The sequence below is a fragment of the Aquarana catesbeiana genome, unplaced genomic scaffold (genome assembly GCF_042186555.1).
Source record: "Aquarana catesbeiana isolate 2022-GZ unplaced genomic scaffold, ASM4218655v1 unanchor226, whole genome shotgun sequence".
In the NCBI taxonomy this organism is placed as follows: domain Eukaryota; kingdom Metazoa; phylum Chordata; class Amphibia; order Anura; family Ranidae; genus Aquarana; species Aquarana catesbeiana.
Window position 1 is genome coordinate 294421 of NW_027362653.1, and position 27026 is coordinate 321446.

Consider the following 27026-nt stretch of genomic DNA (forward strand, 5'->3'; position numbering starts at 1 on the left):
ACTTGCTGAAGACAAAACTGAAGGGAAAATGCCCCAAGAACAAGCAGGAACTGAAGACAGTCGCAGTAGAGGCCTGGCAGAGCATCACCAGGGATGAAACCCAGCGTCTGGTGATGTCTATGCGTTCCAGACTTCAGGCTGTAATTGACTGCAAAGGATTTGCAATCAAGTATTAAAAAGTGAAAGTTTGATGGATGATTGTTAATCTGTCCCATTACTTTTGGTCCCTTAAAAAGTTGGCGGCACATATACAAACGGTTGTAATTCCTACACCGTTCACCTGATTTGGATGTAAATACCCTCAAATTAAAGCTGAAAGTCTGCAGTTAAAGCACATCTTGTTCATTTCATTTCAAATCCATTGTGGTGGTGTATAAGGCCATCGGCCCTCGTTCGCCTCCTCCAATGCCGCTATCTATTCCGGAGTGACTTCCGGGTATTGCGGCTCCGGCGCTGTGGAGCTGTGATGACGTCACTCCCGCGCATGCGCGCTGGTCCCGCCATTAACGGCATGATCGCCGTTCGAAACGGCACGCTCAGTGCGCCTGCGCCCGATGTCTACGGTGCATGCGCCGTAGACATCAGTGATGCTATTTCTGCAAATATCTCCTAAACCTTTTAGGTTTGGTAGATATTTCTTGCACCTACAGGTAAGCCTTAATCTAGGCTTACCTGTAGGTTAAAGTGGTTGTAATGGGTTTACAACCACTTTAATGGGAATTTGTTTTACCAAAGACATGTAGCATGTTTTTTAGTTTCTATTTTATTGGATATGTTGTATAACAGAAAGTTTTTTTTTTTTTAAATATATGCTATTTTCTCGTTTATAACGCAAAAAATGAAAACCACAGTGGTGATCAAATACTACCAAATGAAAGCTCTATTTGTGAGAAAAAAAAATTATATAAATTTTGTTTGTGTACAGCATTGTATGACCGCACAATCGCCAGTTCACCACTTCAGCCCCGGAAGATTTTACCCCCTTCCTGACCAGAGCACTTTTTGCGATTCGCGAACTGCGTCGCTTTAACTGACAATTGCGCGGTCGTGCGACGTTGCACCCAAACAAAATTGACGTCCTTTTTTTCCCACAAATAGAGCTTTCTTTTGGTGATATTTGATCACCTCTGCGTTTTTATTTTTTGCGCTATAAACAAAAGGAGAGCGACAATTTTGAAAAAAAACGCAATATTTTTTACTTTTTGCTATAATAAATTCCCCCAAAAATATATAAAAAAACAATTTTTTTCCTCAGATTAGACCGATATGTATTCTTCTACATATTTTTGGTAAAAAAAATTGCAATAAGCGTATATTGATTGGTTTGCGCAAAAGTTATAGCGTCTACAAAATAGGGGGTAGTTTTATGGCATTTTTATTATTATTTTTTTTTTTTACTAGTAATGGCGGCGATTTGCGATTTTTATCGGGACTGCGACATTATGGCGGACACATCAGACACTTTTGACACATTTTTGGGACCATTGGCATTTATACAGCGATCAGTGCTGTAAAACTGCACTGATTACTGTAAAAATGTCACTGGCAGGGAAGGGGTTAACACTAGGGGGCGATCAAGGGGTTAATTGTGTTCCCTCGTGTGTGTTCTAACTGAAGGTGGGAGGGGCCTGTCTAGGGGAGATGACAGATCGCTGTTCATACTCTGTATGAACCGACCATCAGTCTCTTCTCCCCTCAGACAACCGGAAACTGTGTGTTTACACACACAGATCCCGGTCCTTGGTGTGTCAGCAGCGATCGTGGGAGCCCGGCGGTGATTGTGACCCTAGTGGCCACAGTGCGAAGCAACGTAACATAATGTCGTTTCCCCCAGCCGTGCCATTCTGCTGCAGTAAAACTGCGGCAGCTGGTCGGCAAGCGGTTAAAGTTACGCAGTGTCAAATACCAAACAAATGGCTTGGTCATGAAGGGGATCTTCAGGAGCTGTGGGTATTGTGTGCAGATCAACATATCAGCTGGAGTGACGTTGCGTACTGCATATTACACAGACTCATCGGAGGCATTTTTCGACGAAGGTCATTTCTCGATAGAACACTGGTGCCAGATCTGAGAACCGAGGGAGAGAAGCGAGGGTTCGGGCGGCCGCATCGCTGGACCGTGGGACAGGTGAGTGAGTATTTATTAAAAGTCAGCAGCTACACTTTATGTAGCTGCTGACTTTTAGACTACTTTCACACCGGAGGCGTTTTTCAAGCGTTTTAGCGCTAAAAATAGCGCCTGTAAAGTGCCTGAAAACCGCTTCCCATGCCACCCCAGTGTGAAAGCCAGAGTGCTTTCACACTGGGGTGGTGCGCTTGTAGGACATTACAAAAAGTCCTGCAGGCAGCATCTTTGGGGCGGTTTGGGAGCAGTGTATACACCGCTCCTAAACCGCCCTTGCCCATTGGAATGCATGGGCAGCGCTTCCGAAGCGCCTGAAAAGTGCTTCGAAAGCGACACAACATGGGCGGTATTAAACCCTTTCTTCGGCCGCTAGCGGGGATTAAAAGCGCCCTCCTAGTGGTCAAAATAGCACCGCTAAAACAACGGTAAAGCACCGCTAAAATGAGCGGCGCTTTACTGCTAATGCAGCCCCAGTGTGAAAGTAGCCTTAATTAACACAAAACCGAGTGGAACTCCGCTTGAAGAAATACAGGGGACTTTCTTGGTGCCATCTACAAATCAGGAATACAACATATTATAAAAAAAACTTGCATATATTGCAAAATACCATTAAAATTGTACAATAAAATAGTGCACAACAATATATTCACATAATGGGTGCATATGGCAGCGATGACTAAGTCGACTCTTCACTTTATGAGAACAAGATGTTTCTCATGGCTGCAGTTCCTCTGAGCTCCACAAGATGGCAATCTCACTTACACAGAGACAACAAGTCTCTATGGAAAACAGACAGGAAGTGATGTCAGGTACAGACAGGAAGTTCCGGGTGAGAGGTGAGTCGGGAGGAAGTAGAGAGAAGACATTGCTGGAAGTGGCAGTAGAGGAGGTAATAAGATCTTATTTTCTATTTACACCCAGTAACCCCCCGTCATGTCCGTCCTCTTCCTCCATAGTCACTGTGATGTCTTTTATCTCCAGCAGATGATGATACATACATATATAGTGTGGAAACCTAGATGAACCCCTTCAGGGGCAGAACATTTCCCCACTTACAGGCCCGGAACATTCTCTTCATTTTGGTGTTCTCTTCTCCCTGGAGATGACATGAACTTTCCTGGATTCAGTTGGAGTGTTTTTTGGTGAACTTCAAAGAAGTTCAGAGACACCTAACCCAAACCTTATAGAAATCAATGGGAGCTGAATGTTACATTAAAAATGCCCATTTTCTGGGCTAATAGGCAAAGGGGTGTCCAAAAAATAGCATAGGAGGGACTGCCCTTTGGATCGTAGAGCAATGCAAGAACATTTTTTTTTAAGAGTTCCATTCAGCCAGGAGCAGTGATGTATTTTTTTTTTTGTAACTTTAAAAATGTCCAACATGTCTGGGGGGTGTCCCAATCCTGCCTGTGAAGGGGGATCTCTGTGATTTACAGAAAGTGCTACAGCAACGTTGACATTTACAAAGGCAAAAACTGTTTAAAATGGTCAGCAAATGACATTTCATTGCCGGCTTCCTAGTTTTGAAGGGGAAAAAAATACCACACATACACCTCCAAGGGTTTGCTATCTATTTTGGGGGACATTCATAAGGGGGTGTGTGTGCTTTTTTTAATTTTTTTTTTCATAGAAGGTGGCAATTTATGCTGCATATATATTTTTTCCTGTTACTCTAGCACATCGTATGGCAGTACTCCATACCCATACTACTAGACCTCTCTGCAGCATTTGATAGTGTTGACCATCCCCTTCTCCTCACTAAACTCCACTCTCTTGGCCTTCAAGACTCTGCTGTCTCCTGGTTCTCCTCCAACCTATCACAGTGCTCCTTCAGTGATCCCTACAACTGTTTCCTCCCCACCACTTCCTCTTTTTGTAGGGATACCCCAAGGTTCTGTCCTCTGGCCCCTTCTCTTCTACATTTACACCTCCTCCCTTGGTCACTTGATAAACTCCCACAGCTTCCACCCTCGGATCCTCAAAGAATTGAGCTCTGTCATTTTAATGCCATTGTTTCTAATTTTTAGGGACTCGTTAATGACTGGAATGGTACCACTGGATTGGCATAGGGCCAATGTGATGCCCATATTTAAAAAGGGATCTAATGCCGTGTACACACGACCGGACTTTTCTTCGGACTGAACTCCGAAGGACTTTTCAACGGAGTTCCAACGAAATGGACTTGCCTACACACGATCACACCAAAGTCCGACCGTTTTGAACGTGATGACGTACGACCAGACTAGAATAAGGAAGTTCATAGACAGTAGCCAAAAGCTGCCCTTGCGTCCTTTTTTTTCCGTCGGACTAGCATACAGACTAACGGATTTTTCGATCGGTCTCGAGTCTGTCGGAAAGATTTGAAACATGTTCTATTTCTAAAGTCCGACAGATTTTTCAACAGAAAAGGTCCGATGAAGCCCACACACGATCAAATTGTTCGGATTCGTTTCGTCGGACCAGTTTGGTCGAAAAGTCCGGTTGTGTGTACACAGCATAAGTCTTTACCAAGTAACTATAGACCTGTTAGTGTATCTTCTGTAGTCAGAAAGATACTAGAGACTTTAATAAAAGACCACATAGATGAGTTCTTGTTGGAAAAAAATATTTTAAGCAACAGACAGCATGGATTCATGAAAATCAGAAGTTGTCAAACAAATCTGATTTCTTTTTATGGAAGGGAAGTAAAACCTTGGACAGAGGGGTGGCTGTGGATGTGGTGTACTTGGATTTTGCAAAAGCGTTTGACGCAGTTCCCCACACACGGCTCATGTGTAAGGTAAAGTCTACAGGCTTGAAAATATCAGTTTGTAAATGGATCGAAAACTGGCTAAAAAATGAATTCAGAGATTAGTGGTTAATGATTCTTACTCTGAATGGTCTAAGGTTATCAGTGGTGTACCCCAAGGTTCAGTGCTGGGACCCTTAATTTTTAATACCTTTATAAATGATATTGGGTCTGGGATCAAAAGTAACATTTCTGTCTTTGCAGATGACATTAAGCTATGCAGTGGAATAATGTCCTTACAGGATGTCTCCAATTTAAAAGCCAAGCTCAATGCACTGTCTAATTGGGCAACTAAGTGGCAAATGAAGTTTAATGTAGATAAATATAAAGTTATGCACTTGGGGGGTCTAAGAATATGCATGCATCATACATACTAGAGGGAGTACAACAGGGGGAATCCGTAGTGGAGAAGGATCTGAGGGTTTTGGTAGATCATAGGCTCAATAATAACATGCAATGCCAAGCTGTGGTTTCCAAAGCGAGCAAAGTCCTTTCTTGTATTAAGAGAGGTATGAACTTCAGAGAGAGAGATATCATTTTGCCCCTGTACAAATCATTAGTAAGACCTCATCTGGAATATACAGTTCAGTTTTGGGCACCAGTTCTCAAAAAGGATATCGGTGAACTGGAGAAAGTGCAGAGAAGGGCAACCAAACTGATAAGAGGCATGGAGGAGCTCAGCTATGAGGAAAGATTAGAGGAACTGAATTTATTCACTCTTGAGAAGAGGAGATTAAGGGGGGATATGATCAACATGTACAAATACATAAGTGGTCCATATAGTGAACTTGGTGTTGAGTTATTCACTTTAAGGTTATCACAGAGGACAAGGGGCACTCTTTACGTCTAGAGGAAAAAAGATTTAATCTCCAAATACGGAAAGGTTTCTTCACAGCTGTGAAGCTGTGAAAATGCGGAATAGACTCCCTCCAGAGGTGGTTCTGGCCAGCTCAGTAGATTGCTTTAAAAAAGTCCTGGATTCTTTCCTAAATGTACATAATATAACTGGGTACTGACATTTATTGGTAAAGTTGATCCAGGGAAAATCCTCTCGGGGGGGGGATCAGGAAGGAATTTTTTCCTTGTCTCCTGCTCCCATGCTCATCTCCAGGAGACTTCTCCAGAGCCCCTCCAATTCTCTGGAACTCATTATCCCAATCTGTCCGGTTATCTCCTACTCTGTCCACTTTTAGGCAATCCCTGAAAACTCATCTCTTCAGGGAGGCCTATCCTGCCTTCAGCTAACAACCAAATCCTTAGCTAACAACCAAACGACCCTTAATCTGAGCATGCAGCCTGACTGGCCAGGAAGTCGGGAGGAGTGTGTGCTCTCCTCTCCTCCTAAACCATAACAGGCCACACGGGGAGCCCCCCTGGCAAAGCACCTTGTCACCATGTTGATGCTGACTAGGGCCTCTTCTCCACAACCCTAGCCAGTGGTTGTGGGTGACTGCGGGTGGGGGCTTATCCTAATCTGGAAGCCCTCTTTAATAGTAAGGGAGCCCCCAGATAAGGCCCCACACATAGTACTAATTCACAAAAATGTAAAACATTTCAGAAGTCCTTTATTAAAAAAAAAATACAAATCCCCAAAAAGTCACTTATTGTAAGCCAAGGTGTTCAACCATGTCGAATAAAAGCAGTCCATATATTATGTTTCTCTACAAGGTGCCACCCCCCCAGCCTCAAGGAATGGGGATACATGCAAGGAATGCCTAGAGGTGTTGTGCTTTCCAAACAGCGGGAGTTACCATTATACCACTCTAGCATATAATTGGCAGACCCCACACAGCTTTTAGTAAGAGGACTATCTGCATATCGCTTTGCTGTGTTGTCCTCTTTTCTTTTTGTGGTTATTCCAATATTTTATACTGTATTAGATGAGCCCCGCAAAGTCTATAGTGGGGATCCTGTAGGCATTCCTTGCATATATCCATATTCTTTGTGGACGGGGACGTGCCCGGTGGAGAGACAGATAAATGAGATAATATATTGACTGCTTTTATCAGACATGGCTGACCACACTCAAACTTTGTATCCTCTATAAATCTAATCCCTGAAGAAGAGCTAATTGAAACGGGTTGGTTCATCCAGACGGCAGTTTTTACATAGCGCACCCCTTAACCCTGCCCTCTGTACATAGCGCACCCCTTAAGCCTGCACTCTTTACGTAGCACACCTCTTAATTCTGCACTCTGTACTTAGCGCACCCTTCAACCCTGCATTCTGTACGTATAGCACCCCTCAACCCTGCACTCTGTACGTAGCACACCCCTTAACCCTGCACTTTGTACGTAACTCATCCCTCAATGCTGAACTCTGTACGTAGCACACTCCTGACCCTTGTACTCTGATAAAAGCAGTCCATAATATATGGACTGCTTTTATATGACATGGCTGACCACACTCAAACTTTGTATCCTCTATAAATCTAATCCCTGAAGAAGAGCTAATTGAAACGTGTTGGTTCATCCACACTGCAGTTTTTACATAGCGCATCCCTTAACCCTGCCCTCTGTACGTAGCGCACCCCTTAAGCCTGCTCTCTTTACATCGCGCACCCATCAACCATGCACTTTTTACGTAGCACACCTCTTAATTCTGCAATCTGTACTTGGCGCACCCTAAACCTTGCATTCTGTACGTATAGCACCCCTCAACCCTGCACTCTGTACGTAGCACACCCATCAACCCTGCACTTTGTACGTAACTCATCCCTCAATGCTGAACTCTGTACGTGGCACACTCCTGACCCTTGTACTCTGTACACAGCGCACTCCTCAAAACTGCACTCTGTATGTAGCGCACTCCCCAACTCTGCACTCTGTATATAGCGCACTCCTCAACCCTGCAGTCTGTATGTAGCGCACTCCTCAACCCTGCACTCTGTATGTAGCACACTCCTGACCCTTGTACTCTGTACGTAGCGCACTCCTCAACCTTGCATTCCTGAACTCCTGGTATGTAACATTGCCTCACTGTTAGTGCAGTTTGGCCACACCCACAATTTGATGCAGAGGGCCGTTTCCGCCCAACCCCCTGAAGAAAGGGGAGGTTGAGTTCCTGCACCTATTCTCTGAGCAAAAAAAGTCCTGCTGCTTGCAAATAGTTTTCTGACTTTTGCTTTCCAGCACGCACACTCTGCAATGAATGGACACACAACACATGTAGCCCTCACCCTGGGAGTCTACAGCATCATTCCAATCAGCAGCAGCCCGATGGTAGAGAGAGGTGCTAGCAGCCCCTGGACACCTGACAATGAGCTGCCCCGGGAGGTCGTGTGTGACTTCTATATTCCCAGCTGGTCCTTCTACTGCAGGCAGCATGAAGCTCAATTATTTTTGGCAGCCTATCCTCGGTAATACTGCTCACATTGGGCTCTATTCCTACTTGCACTCAGTTAACCTTCATAGCCGTGTGTGCTCTGCTCTTTGCTAATATCAAGTGCAAGGAGTTTTCTGCCTATTGGCAGGTCCCATCACCAACCCAGTCCATGGTGTGCAGGTAGTGAGGAGATGATGTAAGTAAGTGGTAATAATGTACAGTAACCTCTAGCAACCAATCAGGGAGCTGTAATAATGTGCAGTAACCTCTAGCAACCAATGAGTGAGCGGTAAAGATGTGCAGTAACCTCTAGCAACTAATTGGTTAACAGTAATGATGTGCAGTAACGTCTAGCAACCAATTAGCGAGCAGAATTTATATTCTGTAATTTCTAGCAACTAATCGGTGAGTCATAATGTGTGCTGTAACCTCTAGCAGCCAGTCAGTGAGCGGTAATGATATACTGTAACCTCTGGTGACCAATCACAATCGCTGCCTGATCTACTACAGTAAACTGATTTTGAGTCTAGGTGCTATTTATTGCATGTCTCAGAGCGGAGGGGAAGCTGAGGGGTCCCAAAGAAAATGTTTGTCCAGGGTCCAATCAATATTAAAGTCGGCCCTGCATTACGCACAGAGCGCAGTGTTGAGGAATGCATTACATGCAGGGCATAGTGTTCAGGAGTGTACTACGCACAGGGTGCAGGGTTCAGAAGTGCAATCGTTTAAATGTACCCGGAGGGACTCATGTGTGGCATGTTTATCTATTTTGTTACCAAAGGTGGTTCTATACAGCTCTAGAGTTTTTTTCCCATGTGGGGAATATGCACAATCTGTGGCGAGCTAACCAATTAGGGCTAACAAAGCAGGTGCCAATTCCCCCTTCCCTTTTTATGACTGGGATACCTCTTCGCCCCTTAAAAGTGTTTCACAGAACCTGGGGGAGTGGGATATTTGGGGACCCAAAAAAGGTATAAAAGTCACTGAAATCCCATTTAGAATCTTGTAAATTACTTGGCTTGAATACAACGAAGGATATGAACAGTATACAGGAGGGTGGGAAAGTCAACGATACACTTTCTGAAGCAAATTTTTCTTTTATTGTGGAATATATTGGGAACTCGTAAAGGAAGCAATGCTTGGCTAGATCATGTATTTTTAATGTTTTATATGAATTGCAATACATTTATGGAATTTTTACAGTGGTGTACATATAAACATAATTTGGCACCTTATATGATGGATTTTTTTGTTAATTATCCAGTAACAGACAAGGGATGTGTCTGGATGGTGACTGTATCATTGTGTGTGTCAGGTTCCTATAAGGTGTCAGGATGTCACTGTCTATTTCTCCATGGAGGAGTGGGAGTATTTAGAAGGACACAAGGATCTCTACAAGGACGTCATGATGGACAATCAGCCGCCCCTCACATCACCGGGTAAGAGGAGACTTTATTGTAAAGGAGAGAGCAGTACGGAGGGTCCACCTAGATCCCCCATCATCTGATAAACACATAGAAACAATGTATTCAGTCAGTGTGTGTGTTTCTTACAGATGGATCCAGTAATGGGAACCCACCAGAGAGATGTCCCCGTCCTCTGTATTCCCAGGATTCCACACAGGAAGGTCACACCATCCCTCACCATCATCAGGTAGATGATTGACAATTATTGGTGGTTATGATTTATACACAGCATGTTTGTTGCAATGAATGTTTTATTATATCTTTTAGAGTGGAAACCTCGGGGGTGATAATATTGTTGTTAAAGAAGAGTATAAAAAGGAGGATGAGGAGTATGGAGTGATGGAGGAGTTTTCAGAAGGACACAAGGACATGATGCAGTCACCTAATACCAGAAACCCTCCAGAGAGATGTCCCCGTCCTCTGTATTCCTGGGATTCCACACAGGAAGATCACACCATCCCTCACCATTATCAGGTAGATGAGGAACAATTAGTGGCAGCTATGATTTATACACCGCATGTTAATGTTTTATTATATGTTTCAGAGTGGAAATCTTGGGGATTATAATATTGTTGTTAAAGAAGAGGATGAGGAGTATGGAGTGAAAAAAGAGTTTTCTGAAGGATACAAGGATCTCTACAAGGACATTATGATGGAATCATCTAGTAACAGAAACCCACCAGAGATATGTCCCCGTCCTCTGTATTCCACACAGGAAGGTCACACCATCCCTCACCATCATCAGGTAGATGAGGAAAAATTGTTGGTAGTTATGATTTATACACACCATGTTTATTACAATGAATGTTCATCATATATTTCAGAGTGGAATCCTCTGGAATGATATTGTTGTTAAAGAAGAGTATAAAGAGGAGGATGAGGAGTATGGGGCGATGAAGGAGATTTCCGAAGAACACAAGGATCTCTACAAGGACATGGCTCCACGTAATAACAGAAACCCCCCAGAGAGATGTCCCAATCCTCTGTATTCCTGGGATTCCACACAGGAAGGTCACACCATCCCTCACTGTCATCAGGTAGGTGGAGTTGAGGGTCTGTCAGAAATCAGCAGCAGGGGATAGCCATGTCTGCATGGCTACACTCAAAAAAATGGGACCAGACTCTGTATGCTTTAAGTGAGATTTACTTACAGTGAAATAAAATCCTTCCAAACACCAGCACACAGCAAACATAACCCCACCCACTGGGGTCTGGAAGCTGACTGGGTATCAGTTGGGCAGTCGGTAGGGATGTCCAGGTGGGCAGCATGTAGGGAATCAATAAAGTACGGATGGGCAGCGGCCTGGGAGTCAACAAAGTGTGGCTGGGCGGTGGCCTGGGAAGCAGCAAAGTTCGGGTGGGAGGTGGCCCGGAAACCGCAAAGTCCGTCAAGGCATTGCCCGGAAAAAAGGCAAGGTCCGGCTCAGCACAGCCCAGGAATCGACAATTTTTGGCTTGACAGCAGACAGCGGATCACCAAAGGCAGGCTTTGCAGCAGACAGCAGATCACCAGAGGCAGGCGTTTCAGCAGACAGCGGATCACCAGAGGCAGGCTTTGCAGCAGACAGCGGATCACCAGAGGTAGGCTTTGCATCACACAGCGGATCACCAGAGGCAGGCTTTGCAGCAGATAGCGGATCACCAGAGGCAGGCTTTGCAGCAGACAGCAGATCACCAGAGGCAGGCTTGGCAGCAGACAGCGGATCACCAAAGGCAGGCTTTGCAGCAGACAGCAGATCACCAGAGGCAGGCTTTTCAGCAGACAGTGGATCACCAGAGGCAGGCTTTGCAGCAGACAGCGGGTCACCAGAGGCAGGCTTTGCAGCAGACAGCGGATCACCAGAGCCAGGCTTTGCATTAGACAGCGAATCACTAGAAGCAGGCTTTGCAGCAGACAGCGGATCACCAGAGGCAGGCTTTGCAGCAGATAGCGGATCACCAGAGGCAGGCTTTGCAGCAGATAGCGGATCACCAGAGGCGGGCTTTGCAGCAGACAGCGGATCACCAGAGGCAGGCTTTGCATCACACAGCGGATCACCAGAGGCAGGCTTTGCAGCAGATAGCGGATCACCAGAGGCAGGCTTTGCAGCAGACAGCGGATCACCAGAGGCAGGCTTTGCAGCAGACAGCGGATCACCAGAGGCAGGCTTTGCAGCAGACAGCAGATCACCAAAGGCAGGCTTTTCAACAGACAGCGGATCACCAGAGGCAGGCTTTGCAGCAGACAGCGGGTCACCAGAGGCAGGCTTTGCAGCAGACAGCGGATCATCAGTGGCAGGCATTGAGGCAGACTGGACCCCGATGGCAGGCAACATGGAGGTGGACTGGACCCCATCAGCAGGCAGCATAGAGATGGACTTCACCCCATCGGCAGGCCGCATGGAGACGGACTGGTTTGCTTCGGCAGGCAGCATGGTATGTCAGGAATCGTCGGCAGGGATGGTCAGATCTATGTGGCTACATTTAGGATACTGGGACCTGACTGTGTACGCTTTAAGTGAGGTTTATTTACAGTGAAACAAAACCCATCCAACACCAGCACACAGTAAACATGAAAATATAAGTCAACCAAAAAACCCAATGACAGAATACCTAAACAATCAACCTAACAAACATAAGGCCTAACAACTAACTATATACAATATATACAAATTGGGGAGCACAGGAAAGCAGGGGCAGGGGGAAACTGGAGATTCAGGGAGCAGATGGGAAGGGAGAACCAAAAATTGGGATCAGGAACAAGAGGGAGCAGGTATAAGGTTACAGGGTACAGGGCAGGAACAAGATTAGGATCAATGTCAAACAATCTGGCAGCAGAGCAAAACACTGGAGCAAGAGGCACTGGTAGGGGAGGACCTAAATACCCTCCCAGCAGCCAGCAATCAGGTGGAAACTGATTACTGGTATCTGCTGGGAGACACCCGCTGGTGGACACTGAAACTACACCCTTCTGCTATGGGAAGCACAGTGCCACCAGCAGGTGATCCAGGTTCTGAAAGGGTCTGGAACATAAAGCGATTCAATTCTGACATGTGGAAACGATGTGTGGACTATACAAGATGATATTTTCTATGTGATCTGACATCATAAATACTTCTATTTTACAGATGTTATTTTCTTCCATTCTGTTGGTTTAGGGTGAAGGTCTGGTTAACATGAAAGTTGAGGGTGAAGTAGAAGAGACGTATGTGAGGGATGATCAGCAATACATGGAGGAAGCTGGAATGACAAGGTCATTCAAAGAGGAGGACACTCCTACAGAGATCAGCACAGGTGAGCCATTAAATATTCTTCTGTTATCTCTGCTCTGTTACTGCACACTGATTGGTCCAGAGTAGGGTGGGAGATGAGTAATATAAGCCAATAATAAGTTTATAATAGTCACTGATACCTGTCCTACACATTATTTTTTCTTTTCTCTCAGATAAACCCCCTTCTCTGTGCTGCAGACACAATTTATTTATTTTGTAAATAATATATGTAGATTCGGGGTTCAGTATGAGTCGCACAGAATAGTATGACAATGGAAACCACATTATTCTTCATGGAGCCCATTCATATCTATGCAGCACAGCATGGAACATTTTTGTCAGAGGGTCCTGTGCTACTTTTGGTGTTATGCGGCTGCGATTTAATTAAAAACTGGTGAAAAACTGTGCTCTGATCTTATCTACACTTTATATTTTTTTGGTGACTGAGTGGGGGCACTATGTACCTCATACTCATTCACATGAGGGGTCAGGATCTGGGGGCCCGCTTATTGTTAAGGGGGCTCCAGATCATAACACACATTCTGCCTGCAGACTCCTACAACTACCGGGCCAGGGCTGTGGGAAAGAGGTCCTTAACATAGAGTAGCCTAGTATAGTCGTCATCACCCCCCCCTTTTCATGGCCTGCCAGGTTGCATGCTCAGATAAGGGTCTTGTATGGACCCTACACCACTTATTTTGGCATGGGGTTCCCCATAAGATCCATAACAGACTAGAAGCGCCTGGTAGAATCCCCAAACCTTTAAAAAAAAAAGGATGTCCTTGTTTTGCAATCTGCTGTCCACTGGGAATCCCCAGCTGAGTCGTTGGTTGTTAAGATGCTGTTATGTGCAGTGAGTTGTGTGTGAGTTGAGCCAGTCCAAAACTGTATTTTAGGGCATGGCAGCCCACCTTTATTCAATGAACGAAAAGTTCACATGCACATTAGTTGTCCCCACAGGGGTTTCTTCCACACAAAATACAAACAAAGAAACAGCCAAGCCTCCTGGCTCACTTGTGTTGCCCAGCTCTCCTGGATCACTTTGGCTCTCTCTCTCTCTGCAAGGCCCACTCCTGACCTAATTTTTGGGGTTCTCCTGACACCCCGTAAGGGCCGACCTGACTCCTGGAGCGAGACCTGGCTTCTGGCTGAAGTCCTCTGACCACTTGTTGGGACCCTCCGTCTCTTGGCTTCTGTCCCCTTGGTGAGACCCTCTGTCTCTTGGCTTCTGGCTGGGGATCCTCTGACCCCTCGATGAGACCCTCTATTTTGTGGTTTCTGGCTGGAGTCCCCTCACCCCTTGGTGAGACCCTCTGTTTCTTGGAATCCGCACCTCTGACCCCTGGGTGAAACCCTCTGTCTTGTGGTTTCTGTCCCCTTGTGAGACCCTCTGTCTCTTGGATTCTGGCTGGGGATCCTCTGACCCCTCAGTGAGACCCGCTGTCTCTTGGTTTCTGGCTGGGGGACCTATGACTCCTGGGTGAGACCCTCTGCCTCTTGGCTTCTGTCCCCTCGTGGAAATCCTCTGTCTCTTGGTTTCTGGCTGGAGATCCTCTGACCCCTCGATTAGACCCTCTGTCTCTTGGCTTCTGGCTGGGGCCCTCTGGCCTCTCAGTGAGACCCTCTGTCTCTTGGCTGCTGGCTGGAACACCTCTGACCCCTGGGTAAGACCATCTGTCTTGTAGCTTCTGGCTGGGGCCCTCTGACCTCTTGGTGAGACCCTCTATCTCTTGGCTTCTGGCTGGGGCCCTCTGGCCTCTTGGTGAGACCCTCTGACCACTAGCTGGGACACCTCTGACCTCTGGGTAAGACCCTCTGTCTCGTGACTTCTGGCTTTGGCTCCTCTGACCCCTCGATGAGACCCTCTGTCTCGTGGCTTCTGGCCCCACAGTTAGAATTTCTGTCTCTTGGCTTCTGGCTGGAGCCCTCTGACCCCTCAGTGAGACCCTCTTCCAACAACCAGTGAGTCAATACTGCCTGGCCTTTAGGGTGTAATATAGATTTTAAGGGGGACCCCCTAAATATAAACTAATGTGGAATCCCTCAGATTTTTACTAAACCATCAGGACTAGTTTGGGTTTCAAAGGGGAACCCTATGCAAAATGTAAGGGAAAAAAAGGGTTCCCTCTCAAAATTCATTCCAGACCCTTGTACGAGTATTCAGCCTGGCTAGCCCAATAGGGCTAGTGCCCCCCTCCTAAACCACACAAGGCTACATGCCCTCAACCTGGGGGGGTGTACCTTGTTTGATAAGGAATCAGGTTTCTTCCCCACAAACGTAGGCCTGAGACTGTGGGGTTCTACAGGTGGGGGCTTGTCAGAAATTGGAAACCCCCCTTTAAAAATTAAGGTAGGCCCCAGATAATGGCTTCTCTAATGAGTAACCTTAATGTTTGGTAAATAAACATGCAGACCCACTTTTTGACAAGTAGAATGTAGAACTATTTTCAGTCACATTGTCCAGCGATGCAAATCCACATCACTCACGATGAATGATACCTGCTGAAAGAAAAAACATGACCACATGTCTGATCACATCAGTTGCTTGCTGTGAAGCCCTGCAACTGAATGGAAACAAAGAGGTGGTATCTCTTGAGTGAACTCCATGACCACATGTGGACATGACCATATTTGGTCAGCGATGTCACAAGGGAGCCCAAATGTGTGTGTGTGTCTTTATTTACTTTCCTTTTTTTTGTGAATGAGCAGGGTTACTATGTACCCCTACTCATTCATGTATGGGGATGGATATCTGGGGTCCCCTTATACTAAAGGTGGGCTCCAGATTCTGATAAGCCCCTCTCCAGCAGACCCCAGCAACTCCCAAGGTCATGGGCAAGGGACCCATGTCCTCATCAACATAGGGCAAAGGTGCTTTGCCAAGGTACCCCCTATGTTGAGATATGTGGTTTGATATTCTGCTTGTCACCAGAAGCCTTAGGCCTTTGGTCACTTGTTGTATGCTAAAGGGTCTGCAAGTATGAATTTTGAACCTTTTGATTATCAGAGATCACTTAGGCCAGTGCCTAGGCGTGTGGTTGTGTTCGCTGCTTAAATGTGAAAGTAATCTGGGAGGAGGACCGAAGGCCTTTTGAAGGGGGAACGTTTTCCAGCTGGTTGCAACATCTACAGAGAACATCTTCTCATGAAAGTCTACCTCATCCAGATGAGATCTTTATTTACGTGAATGAACCCTCTCATATATGAGATAAAAAACTATATAACAACTATTTTTTTTTTAATGTTTTTCCAGGTCACCCCAATAAGAAGTCCTCAAAGGACTATCTCACTTTATCTCCAGGTTGGAAAATGGAAGATGAGGACATCACAAGAGATTATGCAGGAGAAAAGGCAATGAGCTCAGCTATTGATGAAGGACTTCATAGTGTGGATAGACCATCAAATCCCTCTGACTCTGGGCAACCTCGTACTATGAGGGATGGTGCCAGAATTCAGGGAGAGGAGCAATTTTCCTGTCCTGAATGCGGGGAAAGTTTTAGCTCTGAATTAAGTCTTACTGTACATCAGAGATCTCACACGGGTGAGAAGCTTCATTCCCGTCCTGAGTGCGGGGAATGTTTCCTTGATAAATCAGGATTTGTCGTTTATTGCAGCTCTCACACGGGCGACAGGCCAAATTCCTGCCTTGCATGTGGGAAATGTTTTACACGGAAATCAGACCTTGTTAGGCATCTGAGATGTCACACGGGTGAGAAGCCATATTCCTGCCCTGAGTGCGGGAAATGTTTTTCACAGAAATCAGGCCTTGTTATACATCAGAGATTGCACACATGGGAGAAGCAAAATTCCTGCCCTGAATGTGGCATGTGTTTTACAAAGAAATTAGATTTTGTTATACATCAGAGATCTCACACGGGGGGGAATCTGTATTCCTGCCCTGAGTGCGGGAAATGTTTTATACACAAATCAGTCCTTGTTAAACATCAAAGAACCCACACAGGGGAGAAACCATATTCCTGCCCTGAGTGTGGAAAATGTTTTTCACAAAAATCAGGCCTTGTAATACATCAGAGATATCACATGGAGGAGAAGCCGTATCCCTGCCCTGATTGTGGGAAATGTTTTACACGGTTGTTCTATCTATCCACACACCAGAAGGTTCACACTGGTGAGAAGCCATATTCCTGCCCTGAGTGTGGAAAATGTTTTTCACAAAAATCAGGCCTTGTTGTACATCAGAGATCTCACACAGGGGAAAAGCCATATTCCTGCCCTGACTGTGGGAAATGTTATATGAAGAAATCATACCTTGCCATACATCAGAGATCTCACACGGGGGAGAAGCCGTATTCCTGTTCTGAGTGCGGGAAATGTTTTGCACGGAAATCCATCCTTGGTATACATCAGAGATTACACACAGGGGAGAAGCCACATTCCTGCACTGAATGTGGAAAATGTTTTATAGATAAATCACACCTTGTTAAACATCAGAGATTTCACACGGGAGAGAAGCCGTATTCCTGCCCTGTGTGCGGGAAATGTTTTTCAGATAAATCGCACCTTGTTTGCCATCAGAGATCTCACACAGGGGAGAAGCCGCATTCTTGCCCTGAGTGCGGGAAATGTTATTCACGGAAATCAGACCTTGTTATACATCAGAGATATCACAGTGTGGTGTAGGGAAGAGTAGAACATTCCTGGGTTTATTTCCCGGGAGGTTCACTGAACTGCCCCTAAGTTCTGAATGTTAATCCGAACCCCACTGAAGTCAATGGGAGTAGAATTTTTTAAATCAATTCGGGCCATTTTGAAGGCAAATAGGCAAGAAACTGTCAAAGGGCATAGGGAGCTAGGCAGTGCCCTGGGGGATATCGAGAGGTATATCAGAAAACTACAGATCTGCCTAACATCAATAGTATGTAAGTTATCTGAGGGAATGGTCAGGGACTCTATAGTATATAGAAATATGTCTGTTATAAAGGTATCAACCAGCATGGATTTATGAAAAACAGTTCTTGTCAGACCAACTGGTTATCGTTCTATGAGGCAAGAATTGAGAAATTTGATGGTGGAAGTCCAGTGGACATACAGTAGTTTATCAAGTTGTTATCCCTCTATAAGTGTTTAATCTGTAAAATAAAGTCTGTTGGAGTTGATGAAATTGTATGTACATGGATAAGAAACTGGTTACATGAACGGGTCCAGAAAGTAGTTATAAATGACTCATTTTCTGATGGTGGGCCGCAGGGTTCTGTCTTGGGGACAATGCTGATTCATGTGTTTTATTAACGATGTAGTAGATGAAATCAAGAGCTGAATTGCAGTATTTGCCGATGATACCAAATTATGCCAGGAGAAACCTTCAGCACAGCTTGTAGCATCATTACAGGAAGACCTTGACAAAGGTCAGCTACATGGCAGATTAAGTTTAATATTGAGAAATGTAAAGTGATGCATTTGAGTGCTAAAATATACATTAGGAGGGGCTCCCTGGGAGAATCAGTGATCTGGGGGTGCTTCTAGATCATTCACTTTCCAACGGCATGCAACCAAGGCAGCAGACTACTCTCATGCAGTAAAAAGCATGAGAGTAGTCTTATCTGCAATAAGCATGCATTCTATGCATTAAGATAAAAAACCTTCAGTGTGCAGCAGCACCCCCCTAATTACCTACCTGAGCCCCTTCTCTCTCCAGCGATGTCCACGATCCCCTCAGCCATCCAGGACACACCTCCTGATTGGCCGAGACAGAGCAGAGGCACCATTGGATCCAGCGGCTGTCAATCGGGAGAGAGGGGCGGGGCCAGGCCAGGGCTCCGTGTCTGAATAGATACACGGAGCTCTGACTCAACTTGGGTGCCCCCCCGTAGCAAGCTGCTGGCTGAGGGGCACTCAAAGGAGGGAGGGGCCAGAAGCAGCAAAGAGGGACTTGAGAAGAGGAGGATCCAGGCTGCTTGGTGGAAAACCAACTGCACCGAGGAGGTAAGTATAACATGTTTGATATTTAAAAAAAAACAAGCCTTTACAATCACTCTAAGGTGAAATCGCTTCTCCAATCTCATTGTGTGGCCCCGTGCCTTTCTACACTCCCCGAGACTGACTGGTATCTGACCTATGCTGGGATCACCTATAAGGTATTTGTATATTGCTGTCGTATCTCCTCTGAAGTGTCTGTCCCCCATGGAAAATCACTGTGGGAGCCAAGCACAGCAATCATTGAGCCTTCAGAAGCTCCGATCTCCCTGTTACAGCAGCTTACACTGAGCTGGGAGCTGCATACAGGGAAATAAAGTTTAATTCTAAGTGCTGCTGTAAAGAGAACACTTTGAATTACAGTAATAAAAGCCCCTTTAGCACCCCCTTACATTTTTCACAAAATTAACCCCTTTAATGCCCTCTGATCACTGCTTGCATGTAAAAGTATCTGGCTGCCAATAGGAACTACTGGAGCTCCACTCTAGACAGGAAATATTTGACCTCCACATCCTCGAGTTGTGTAAGTGGAGGTCATGTTTCCTGTCGAGAGTGGAGCTCCAGTCTGTAGCCAGATACCCTTGAAGACCTCTCTTTGTTTGAAATATATGCCATTTTGAAATGTTGTGAGGACATGATGTTCTTGGCTTTGGACAGGCACAATGCCAGGTGTTCTTTTGTAGGTCACAACTATTCTGCCAAGACGGCAAAAACTGTGTATTTCAGGCTCGTGAATGGAGAGACATATTTGTGATGATGAACCACCAAAATCCACAATCACACAAAGTGGAACATGCGCCACCTGAGCCGCTTTTTGCCTCTTTACACATGTAACAGCTCTCTCTCCAAATAATTTGAGGATGTCTTCTTGAAGGAATACCTCTGCAACAGTTCCTGTACAGTAATCTACTGAGCGGAAGGTGCTCACATAAACTGTAGCTCAGTCCACTATGCTGAGCCAACAACTAATATTGCAGACATTACTCCAACTCACATTGAACTACATGAGTCTTCCCCCAATTCTTACTCTGCACATGTACTGACACAGAAAAACCATGCTTGGTTTTTTGCACAGCAAATATGCCATTTGTCTTATCAACATTTACCATCTGTAAATGACAGACCTTGGTAATATCTTGTGCCACTTCTGCATGCTTTCTCAACATGTGTACTTTCAAGTTTTTCCTGAGAAGACGAAGGCTACACTGAGGGCATTGCACAATTTTCCCATATACTTCGACTGTGGCCGGTACTGATGGCAGTGCATGTGTGTGTTCTAGCAAAGATGTGAAGGACAGTGGACTTGACACTGGACAGGATGCAGCAGGTGGTGGTATCAGCACTGGAGAGGGTGCAGTGGATGATGTGATCGGCACTGGATGATAGGATTGGCAGTGGAGAGGGTGCAGTGGATGATGGGACCAGCACTGGAGAGGGTGCAGTGGATGATGGGATCGGCACTGGATGATAGAATCAGCACTGGAGAGGGTGCAGTGGATGATGTGATCGGCACTGGGGAAGGTGCAGGAGATGATGTGATTGGCACTGGATGATGGGATCTGCACTGGAGAGGGTGCAGTGGATGATGGGATTGGCACTGGAAAGGGTGCAGTGGATGATGGGATCGGCACTGGATGATAGGATCGGCACTAGAGAGGGTGCAGTGAATGATGGGATCAGAACTGGAGAGGGTGCAGTGGATGATGGGATCGGAACTGGAGAGGGTGCAGTGGATGATGGGATTGGCACTGGAAAGGGAGCAGTGGATGATGTGATCGGCACTGGATGATGGGATCGGCACTGGAGAGGGTGCGGTGGATGATGGGATCAGCACTGGAGAGGGTGCGGTGGATGATGGGATCGGAACTGGAGAGGGTGCAGTGGATGAGGGTATTGGCACTGGAGAGGGTGCAGTGAATGATGGGATTGGCACTGGAGAGGGTGCAGTGGATGATGGGATTGGCACTGGAAAGGGAGCAGTGGATGATGTGATCGGCACTGGATGATGGGATCGGCACTGGAGAGGGTGCGGTGGATGATGGGATCAGCACTGGAGAGGGTGCGGTGGATGATGGGATCGGAACTGGAGAGGGTGCAGTGGATGAGGGTATTGGCACTGGAGAGGGTGCAGTGAATGATGGGATTGGCACTGGAGAGGGTGCAGTGGATGATGGGATCGGCACTGGAGAGAGCGCAGGGGGTGGCAATTTTGGCACTGCAGAAACTTCAAACAACAATAGATATCTTTCCATATCCACCCTGCGTATAATTGTTCTTTTACAGAGGCGGCAGTGATAATGTCCCACTGGTCAGCATGAAAGGCTGCACTGGCATAGGATTTTGTCTGTAATAGAAATAACATTAATAAACTGCAAATAAAATATAAGCAATTCATACAAGTTCCTCAGTGTGCACATTTGTAGACTTAAAGGGTTACTAAACCCTCGTGTTTTTTTTTTCTTTAAACAACAAACGTCATACTTGCCTCTATTGTGCAGTTCGTTTTGCACAGAGTGGCCCCGAATCTGCTCTTCTGGGGTCCCTCAGCAGCGCTCGCGGCTCCTCGCATCTGGAAACCACCTAGGACAGGCATGTCCAAAGTCTGGCCCACGGGCCAATCGCAGCCCGCGTCCCGGTTTCGGATGACCCGTCTGGTAATTTTTTACATATATATCTTTTGTGGCCCCCAACGAATTCCCGAGCGCTGGAGGCCACAAAAGATAGATATGCTGGCTGCCATGGAGGGGACGGGACGAGTGCCGTGCATACAGGAGAGGAGTATTTTTCCTGTTTACATGGCGTCCTGTGTAAAAGGAAGTCCCGTCTCCTGTGCTGCCATTGGCCAACTGTTCTGTCCATCATAGGAGGAGGAACTTTTAATTAAAGAGGCTGCCGATAAAAACAGGAGCTTATCCTGTATGTCTGTTGGCGCTCTTCCCGTCCCCTCCCTGTCTCCTCCAAGGCTGCAGATGGACATGAATCAGGCTGCACTGATGGCAATGGTGAGTCTGCATTCATGTCAATGTGGGTGCTGCATTCATGGCAATGGAGTGTGGCATTCATGGCAATGGAGTGGGTGTGGCATTCATGGCAATGGAGTGGGTGCTGCATTCATGGCAATGGAGTGGGTGCAGCATTCATGGCAATGGAGTGGGTGCTGCATTCATGGCAATGGAGTGGGTGCTGCATTCATGGCAATACGGTGGGTGCTGCATTCATGGCAATACGGCGGGGGCTGCATTCATGGCAATGGAGTGCGGCATTCATGGCAATGGAGCGGGTGCTGCATTCATGGCAATACGGTGGGTGCTGCATTCATGGCAATACTTGTGAGGCTGCAGATGGGCACTGAGTAGGCTACATTGATGGGCACTGACCCTTATTTTGCTTCACAGTTCTTTATTTAAAATTTAAGCTTTTTCCTGAAACGTCCTTTTTAAAGTTAAGGTGCATGTTATAAGCCGATAAATAGGGTATATCCAAATAACACGCCCAAGCTCATCTCTTTACCACACACAGCCACAAAGGCAAGAGAATTCTTGTTGGGCAGTGTATTAGTGCTCAGACGAACACACTTAGACCGAAATTTAATGGTTTAAAGAATGTCAGGCAAAATGGTCGGCCCTCACGCATGTTCACTTCATCAAATCTGGCCCTCTTTGAAAAAAGTTTGGACACCCCTGACCTAGGAGAAGTGCTCTCCCTGGGGGGTAACCGTGCGGGGGCACTACTGAGTCCAGATTTTGCATTCATAGACACAGAAAGCCGGACTCGGCCCCCGCGTCGTTGGACTTGATTGAGAGCAGCGGGAGAAAATGGCTGCGCTGCTATCAATCTATCCAATCAAGAGCCGAGACGCCGGCCAGAGAGGGTGTTAAACAATTGCTTTTACAAACAAATCCAGTTTACAAAGTTAACTTAAATCGGAGTTCCACCCAAAAGTGGAACTTCCGCTCATCTGATTCCTCCCCCCCTCCAGTTCCACAATTGGCACCTTTAGACAGGTATCTGCACCCACTTCCGGGAATAGACTCCCGCGGGAGTTACACCCCCTCCCGCACCCCCCCCAACACACAGATCCCAGGAGATAGCGGGGACCACTTAAGACACGCAGAGCGACTCGCCCATGCGCAGTAGGGAACCGGGAAGTGAAGCCGCAACGCTTATCCCTTATTTCCTCACCGAGAATGACGGCGGCAGCAGCCGAGAGCCGAGCTATTGCTCGGCTTCAGCTGCCGACATCGCTGGACTCCTGGACAGGTAAGTGTCCGCTTATTAAAAGTCAGCAGCTGCAGTATTTGTAGCTGCTGGCTTTTAATAATTTTTTTTCAAGTGGACTCCCTCTTTAAGGACAGCACTTTAACAGAAAGTACAAACCCTCCCAAAAACATATTGTATTTCTGCAAAACCCAACAGAATGGATCAGTATCTGCTGCAGACTGCAGTCACTGGAGCTCCACTCTACACAGAAATCGCGTGACCTCCACTTCCTGTAGTATCGTCTATTTGTTTGTTACATTAAAGTTCATTTAAAAAATAAAAAGGGTGACGTTGTGGAGGCCACATGTTTCCTGCGACAGTGGAGCACCAGCTGCAATGATTCACAATAAAGATCATAAAAAAAAGAGAAGTGGAGTGGAGGACACGTGCTTCCTGTCATTGGTGGAGCTCCACTCTGCAGCCAGACCCCTCTCAGTCAGGAGTAATGATGGGCTTGGGCATGTTCAGATCGAGCCCGCCGGGAAGCTTTCGCTGCACATCGGCAATCATGGGCAGTGAAGCATTTCCTGACCGACAGCTGCACATACAAATGCTGCCTACGATTGGCGGTTTGCAGTGCTGGATTCCTGGCGAGCTCGATCTGAATACGCCCGAGCCTATTATTAGTCAGGAGGAAGTAGAGAGAAGACGTTGCTGGAAGTGGCAGCAGAGGAGGTAATAAGATCTTATTTTCTATTTACACCCAGTAACCCCCGTCATGTCCGTCCTCTTCCTCCATAGTCACTGTGATGTCTTTTATCTCCAGCAGATGATGATACACACATATATAGTGTGGAAACCTAGATTAACCCCTTCAGGGGCAGAACATTTCCCCACTTACAGGGCCGGAACATTCTCTTCATTTTTGGAGATTGTCTCATTCTCACTTTAGCAGTCTCTTGTAACGAGGGATGAGATTCAGATTCGGGTTGTATTGAAATCTAATTTGCGCAACAGTTACATGGGGGCATTTCCGAAATCCTCTCACTATGAAAGAGACACCCAGCAACCTGTGAGGCCTCCATCATATTGTTTTTCCCTCAGAAGTCCCTTGTTGTCAGCCTGTGCCACTCTGCCTGTGTTTCGTCAGATTTGGCGACCCGTCAGAATAGAAGTGACGTTACGTCGCCGCCATCCTGCTACACCGCGCAATCACCCACAGTTAGGATAGAGTGGGAAGGGGGCAAGCGGACATCTTGTTACGCCCCCCGTAGGTTTGCATTTTACACTCTCTAAATGCAGTGGACGTCCTCACCTCTGTATCAGGGGAATGGGATGTGGGGGATATAATGCAGAAGCTGAAGATGGAAGAGGAGGCAGATGGGACTGTTGTTGGTTCTTTTCACCATCTGCCCCCCACTGAGCTCTGTGGTGGAGTTCCATGTTGCTCCAGATTCCGATAGTGCCCAAGCTGCTGCCACAAGAGTACTGTCAGCAGTGAAGACACCATGGGCAGCACATGACTGTTGATGGGTGAGCTCTGCTGTTCACGGTGAAGAGGCGGGGTTATTCACCTTCTTCACCAAATTTTGGCTTATTTCAGACCCTCTTTTATCATTAGGGTGGGGTCATCAACCTCCTCCCTCATTATTGGCTGATCTCAGACCCCTCTTATAGTGAGGAGCAGGGTTGTGGGTGGGGCTTATGAAGGGACACCAAGAAATGGGAGAAGATGACACCACGTTGATGGTTGAACGTAGCTTTTATGGTAAAGTTCAAAACAAGAATCATGTGCAGGTATTTCGTCAGATTTGGCGACCCATCAGAATGTGTAACGGAAGTGACGTTTCATCACTGCCATCTTGCTACACCCCACACTCGCCCACAGTAAGGATACACGGAGAAGGGGGAAAGCGGACATCTTGTTACACCCACCGGAGTTTTGCATTTTACACTTATTTTTAACAGTAAACTGAGGTTATATAGTGAAATACAGTACTTAAAACTCCATTTGACTGTTTAGATGTTGAATTTTAAAAGCAGTGGCAAGTCTGCTGATCTCACAGGATTGCTAATCTGACAGAAGTTGGCTGCTTTTAAAATTCGACATCTAAACTGTCAGACGGAGTTCTAAGTACTGTATTTCACTATATAACCTCAGTTTACAGCTAAAAAATAAGTGTAAAATGCAAAACTCCGGTGGGTGTAACAAGATGTCCGCTTTCCCCCTTCTCCGCGTATCCTTACTGTGGGTGAGCGCGGGGTGTAGCAAGATGGCGGTGACGAAACGTCACTTCCGTTACACATTCTGACGGGGCGCCAAATCTGACGAAACACCTGTACATGATTTATCTCAGACAGCACCATTCCACTAATCAGTCATCTTCTTGTTTTGAACTTTACCATAAATAATACCATAAAAGCTACGTTCAACCATCAACGTGGTGTCATCTGCTCCCATTTCTTGGTGTCCCTTCATAAGCCCCTCCCACAACCGCTCCTTACTATAAGAGGGGTCTGAGATCAGCCAATAATGAGGGAGGAGGTTGATGACCCCACCCTAATGATAAAAGAGGGTCTGAAATAAGCCAAAATTTGGTGAAGAAGGTGAATAACCCCGCCTCTTCACCGTGAACAGCAGAGCTCACCCATCAACAGTCATGTGGTGCCCATGGTGCCTTCATTGCTGACAGTACTCTTGTGGCAGCAGCTTCGGCACTCGGAATCTGGAAAAACATGGAACTCCACCACAGAACTCAGTGGGGGGCAGATGGTGAAAAGAACCAACAACAGTCCCATCTGCCTCCTCTTCCATCTTCAGTTTCTGCATTATACCCCCTACATCCCATTCCCTTGATACAAAGGTGAGGACGTTCACTGCATTTAGAGAGAGGGAACAAGAGGTCTGTCCTTTTCTACCCCCAGCAGAGAAGAGACATTGGGGGATTTGGGGTGATAGTGTGAAGAATATCTCCCATCTGTCCCTCATTTGGAGTGACTGTCCCTCTTTTGTATTAAATCCCTCTGTCTCTCTTCTCTCCTCCATTGTCCCTCCTTTTAGTCTTGATGTACAGACCTCCTAGCAGTGGCGGTACGTCCATAAAGGGTTGCCCCCTCTCTCCTGTCACCTCTCTCTCACCATAAATAGATTTATGCATTGCATGAATCTATCTATAGTCGCCGCTGCTGCCCCCTATTCAGGTGTCCGGCCCCTTGTCGGGCGCCAGGCACCTGAATTACAGCGGCGGGGTTTTTTGTGGAAGAGCCTGATTAGAGCTGTAGGCTCCTTTAGGCTTACAAAATGGTAAACAGCGGCGCAATGCTGTGCGAATGCTGTTTACTCAGCGCTGTGTTAGAAAAGCGAATAAATCGCTTTCCTAACACTGACCCGCCTCTCAGCCAATCAGGTGCTCGGGTCTGGTTACTTTTCACCTGATTGGCTGAAACAACAGGCACTGTGATTGGGCGCTTGATTGAGAGGACTGGAGACATCGAAAAGCGTGGACGTGGAGGACGCCACTGTGACCCGCTGTCACCCCACTGTGACACTGGCAGCAATTGATGGGGCACAGTAGCGGCAATTGATGGGGCACAGTAGCAGCAATTGATGGGCACACTGGCAGCAATTGATGGGGCACAGTAGCGGCAATTGATGGGCACACTGGCAGCAATTGACGGGCACACTGGCAGCAATTGATGGTTACAGAAGCTGCATTTGATGGCACAGTGGCGGCAATTTATGGGTACAGTGGCTGCGTTTGGGCACAGTGGCTGTGTTTGATGGTCACAGTGGCTGCGCTTGATGGGCACAGTGGCTGCGCTTGATGGGCACAGTGGCTGCGTTTGGGCACAGTGGCTGCGTTTGATGGGCACAGTAGCTGCGTTTGATGGGCACAGTGGCTGCAATTGATGTTTTTTTTTCTGTTTTTTTTGCGCCAA

The 27026-nt window shown here is 46.5% G+C and overlaps 2 protein-coding genes across 2 annotated transcripts in view; both read left to right on the top strand.

Moving 5' to 3' along the window:
• LOC141121613 (uncharacterized) overlaps window positions 1–18075 on the top strand; it is a 54456-nt gene extending 36381 nt beyond the window's left edge. Inside the window, exons 10-13 of the mRNA XM_073611265.1 lie at window positions 2224–2245; window positions 9802–9889; window positions 12840–12975; window positions 16207–18075. Coding sequence (XP_073467366.1) covers window positions 2224–2245; window positions 9802–9889; window positions 12840–12975; window positions 16207–17594 — 1634 coding nt within the window. The 3' untranslated portion in view covers window positions 17595–18075. The remainder of the gene's footprint in view (window positions 1–2223; window positions 2246–9801; window positions 9890–12839; window positions 12976–16206) is intronic.
• Window positions 18076–23524: 5449 nt separating this feature from the next.
• The window catches only part of LOC141121617 (uncharacterized), a 185561-nt gene continuing 182059 nt past the window's right edge, over window positions 23525–27026 (top strand). The window contains exon 1 of the mRNA XM_073611269.1: window positions 23525–23822. The gene's annotated coding sequence lies outside the window, so the exon portion shown is untranslated. The remainder of the gene's footprint in view (window positions 23823–27026) is intronic.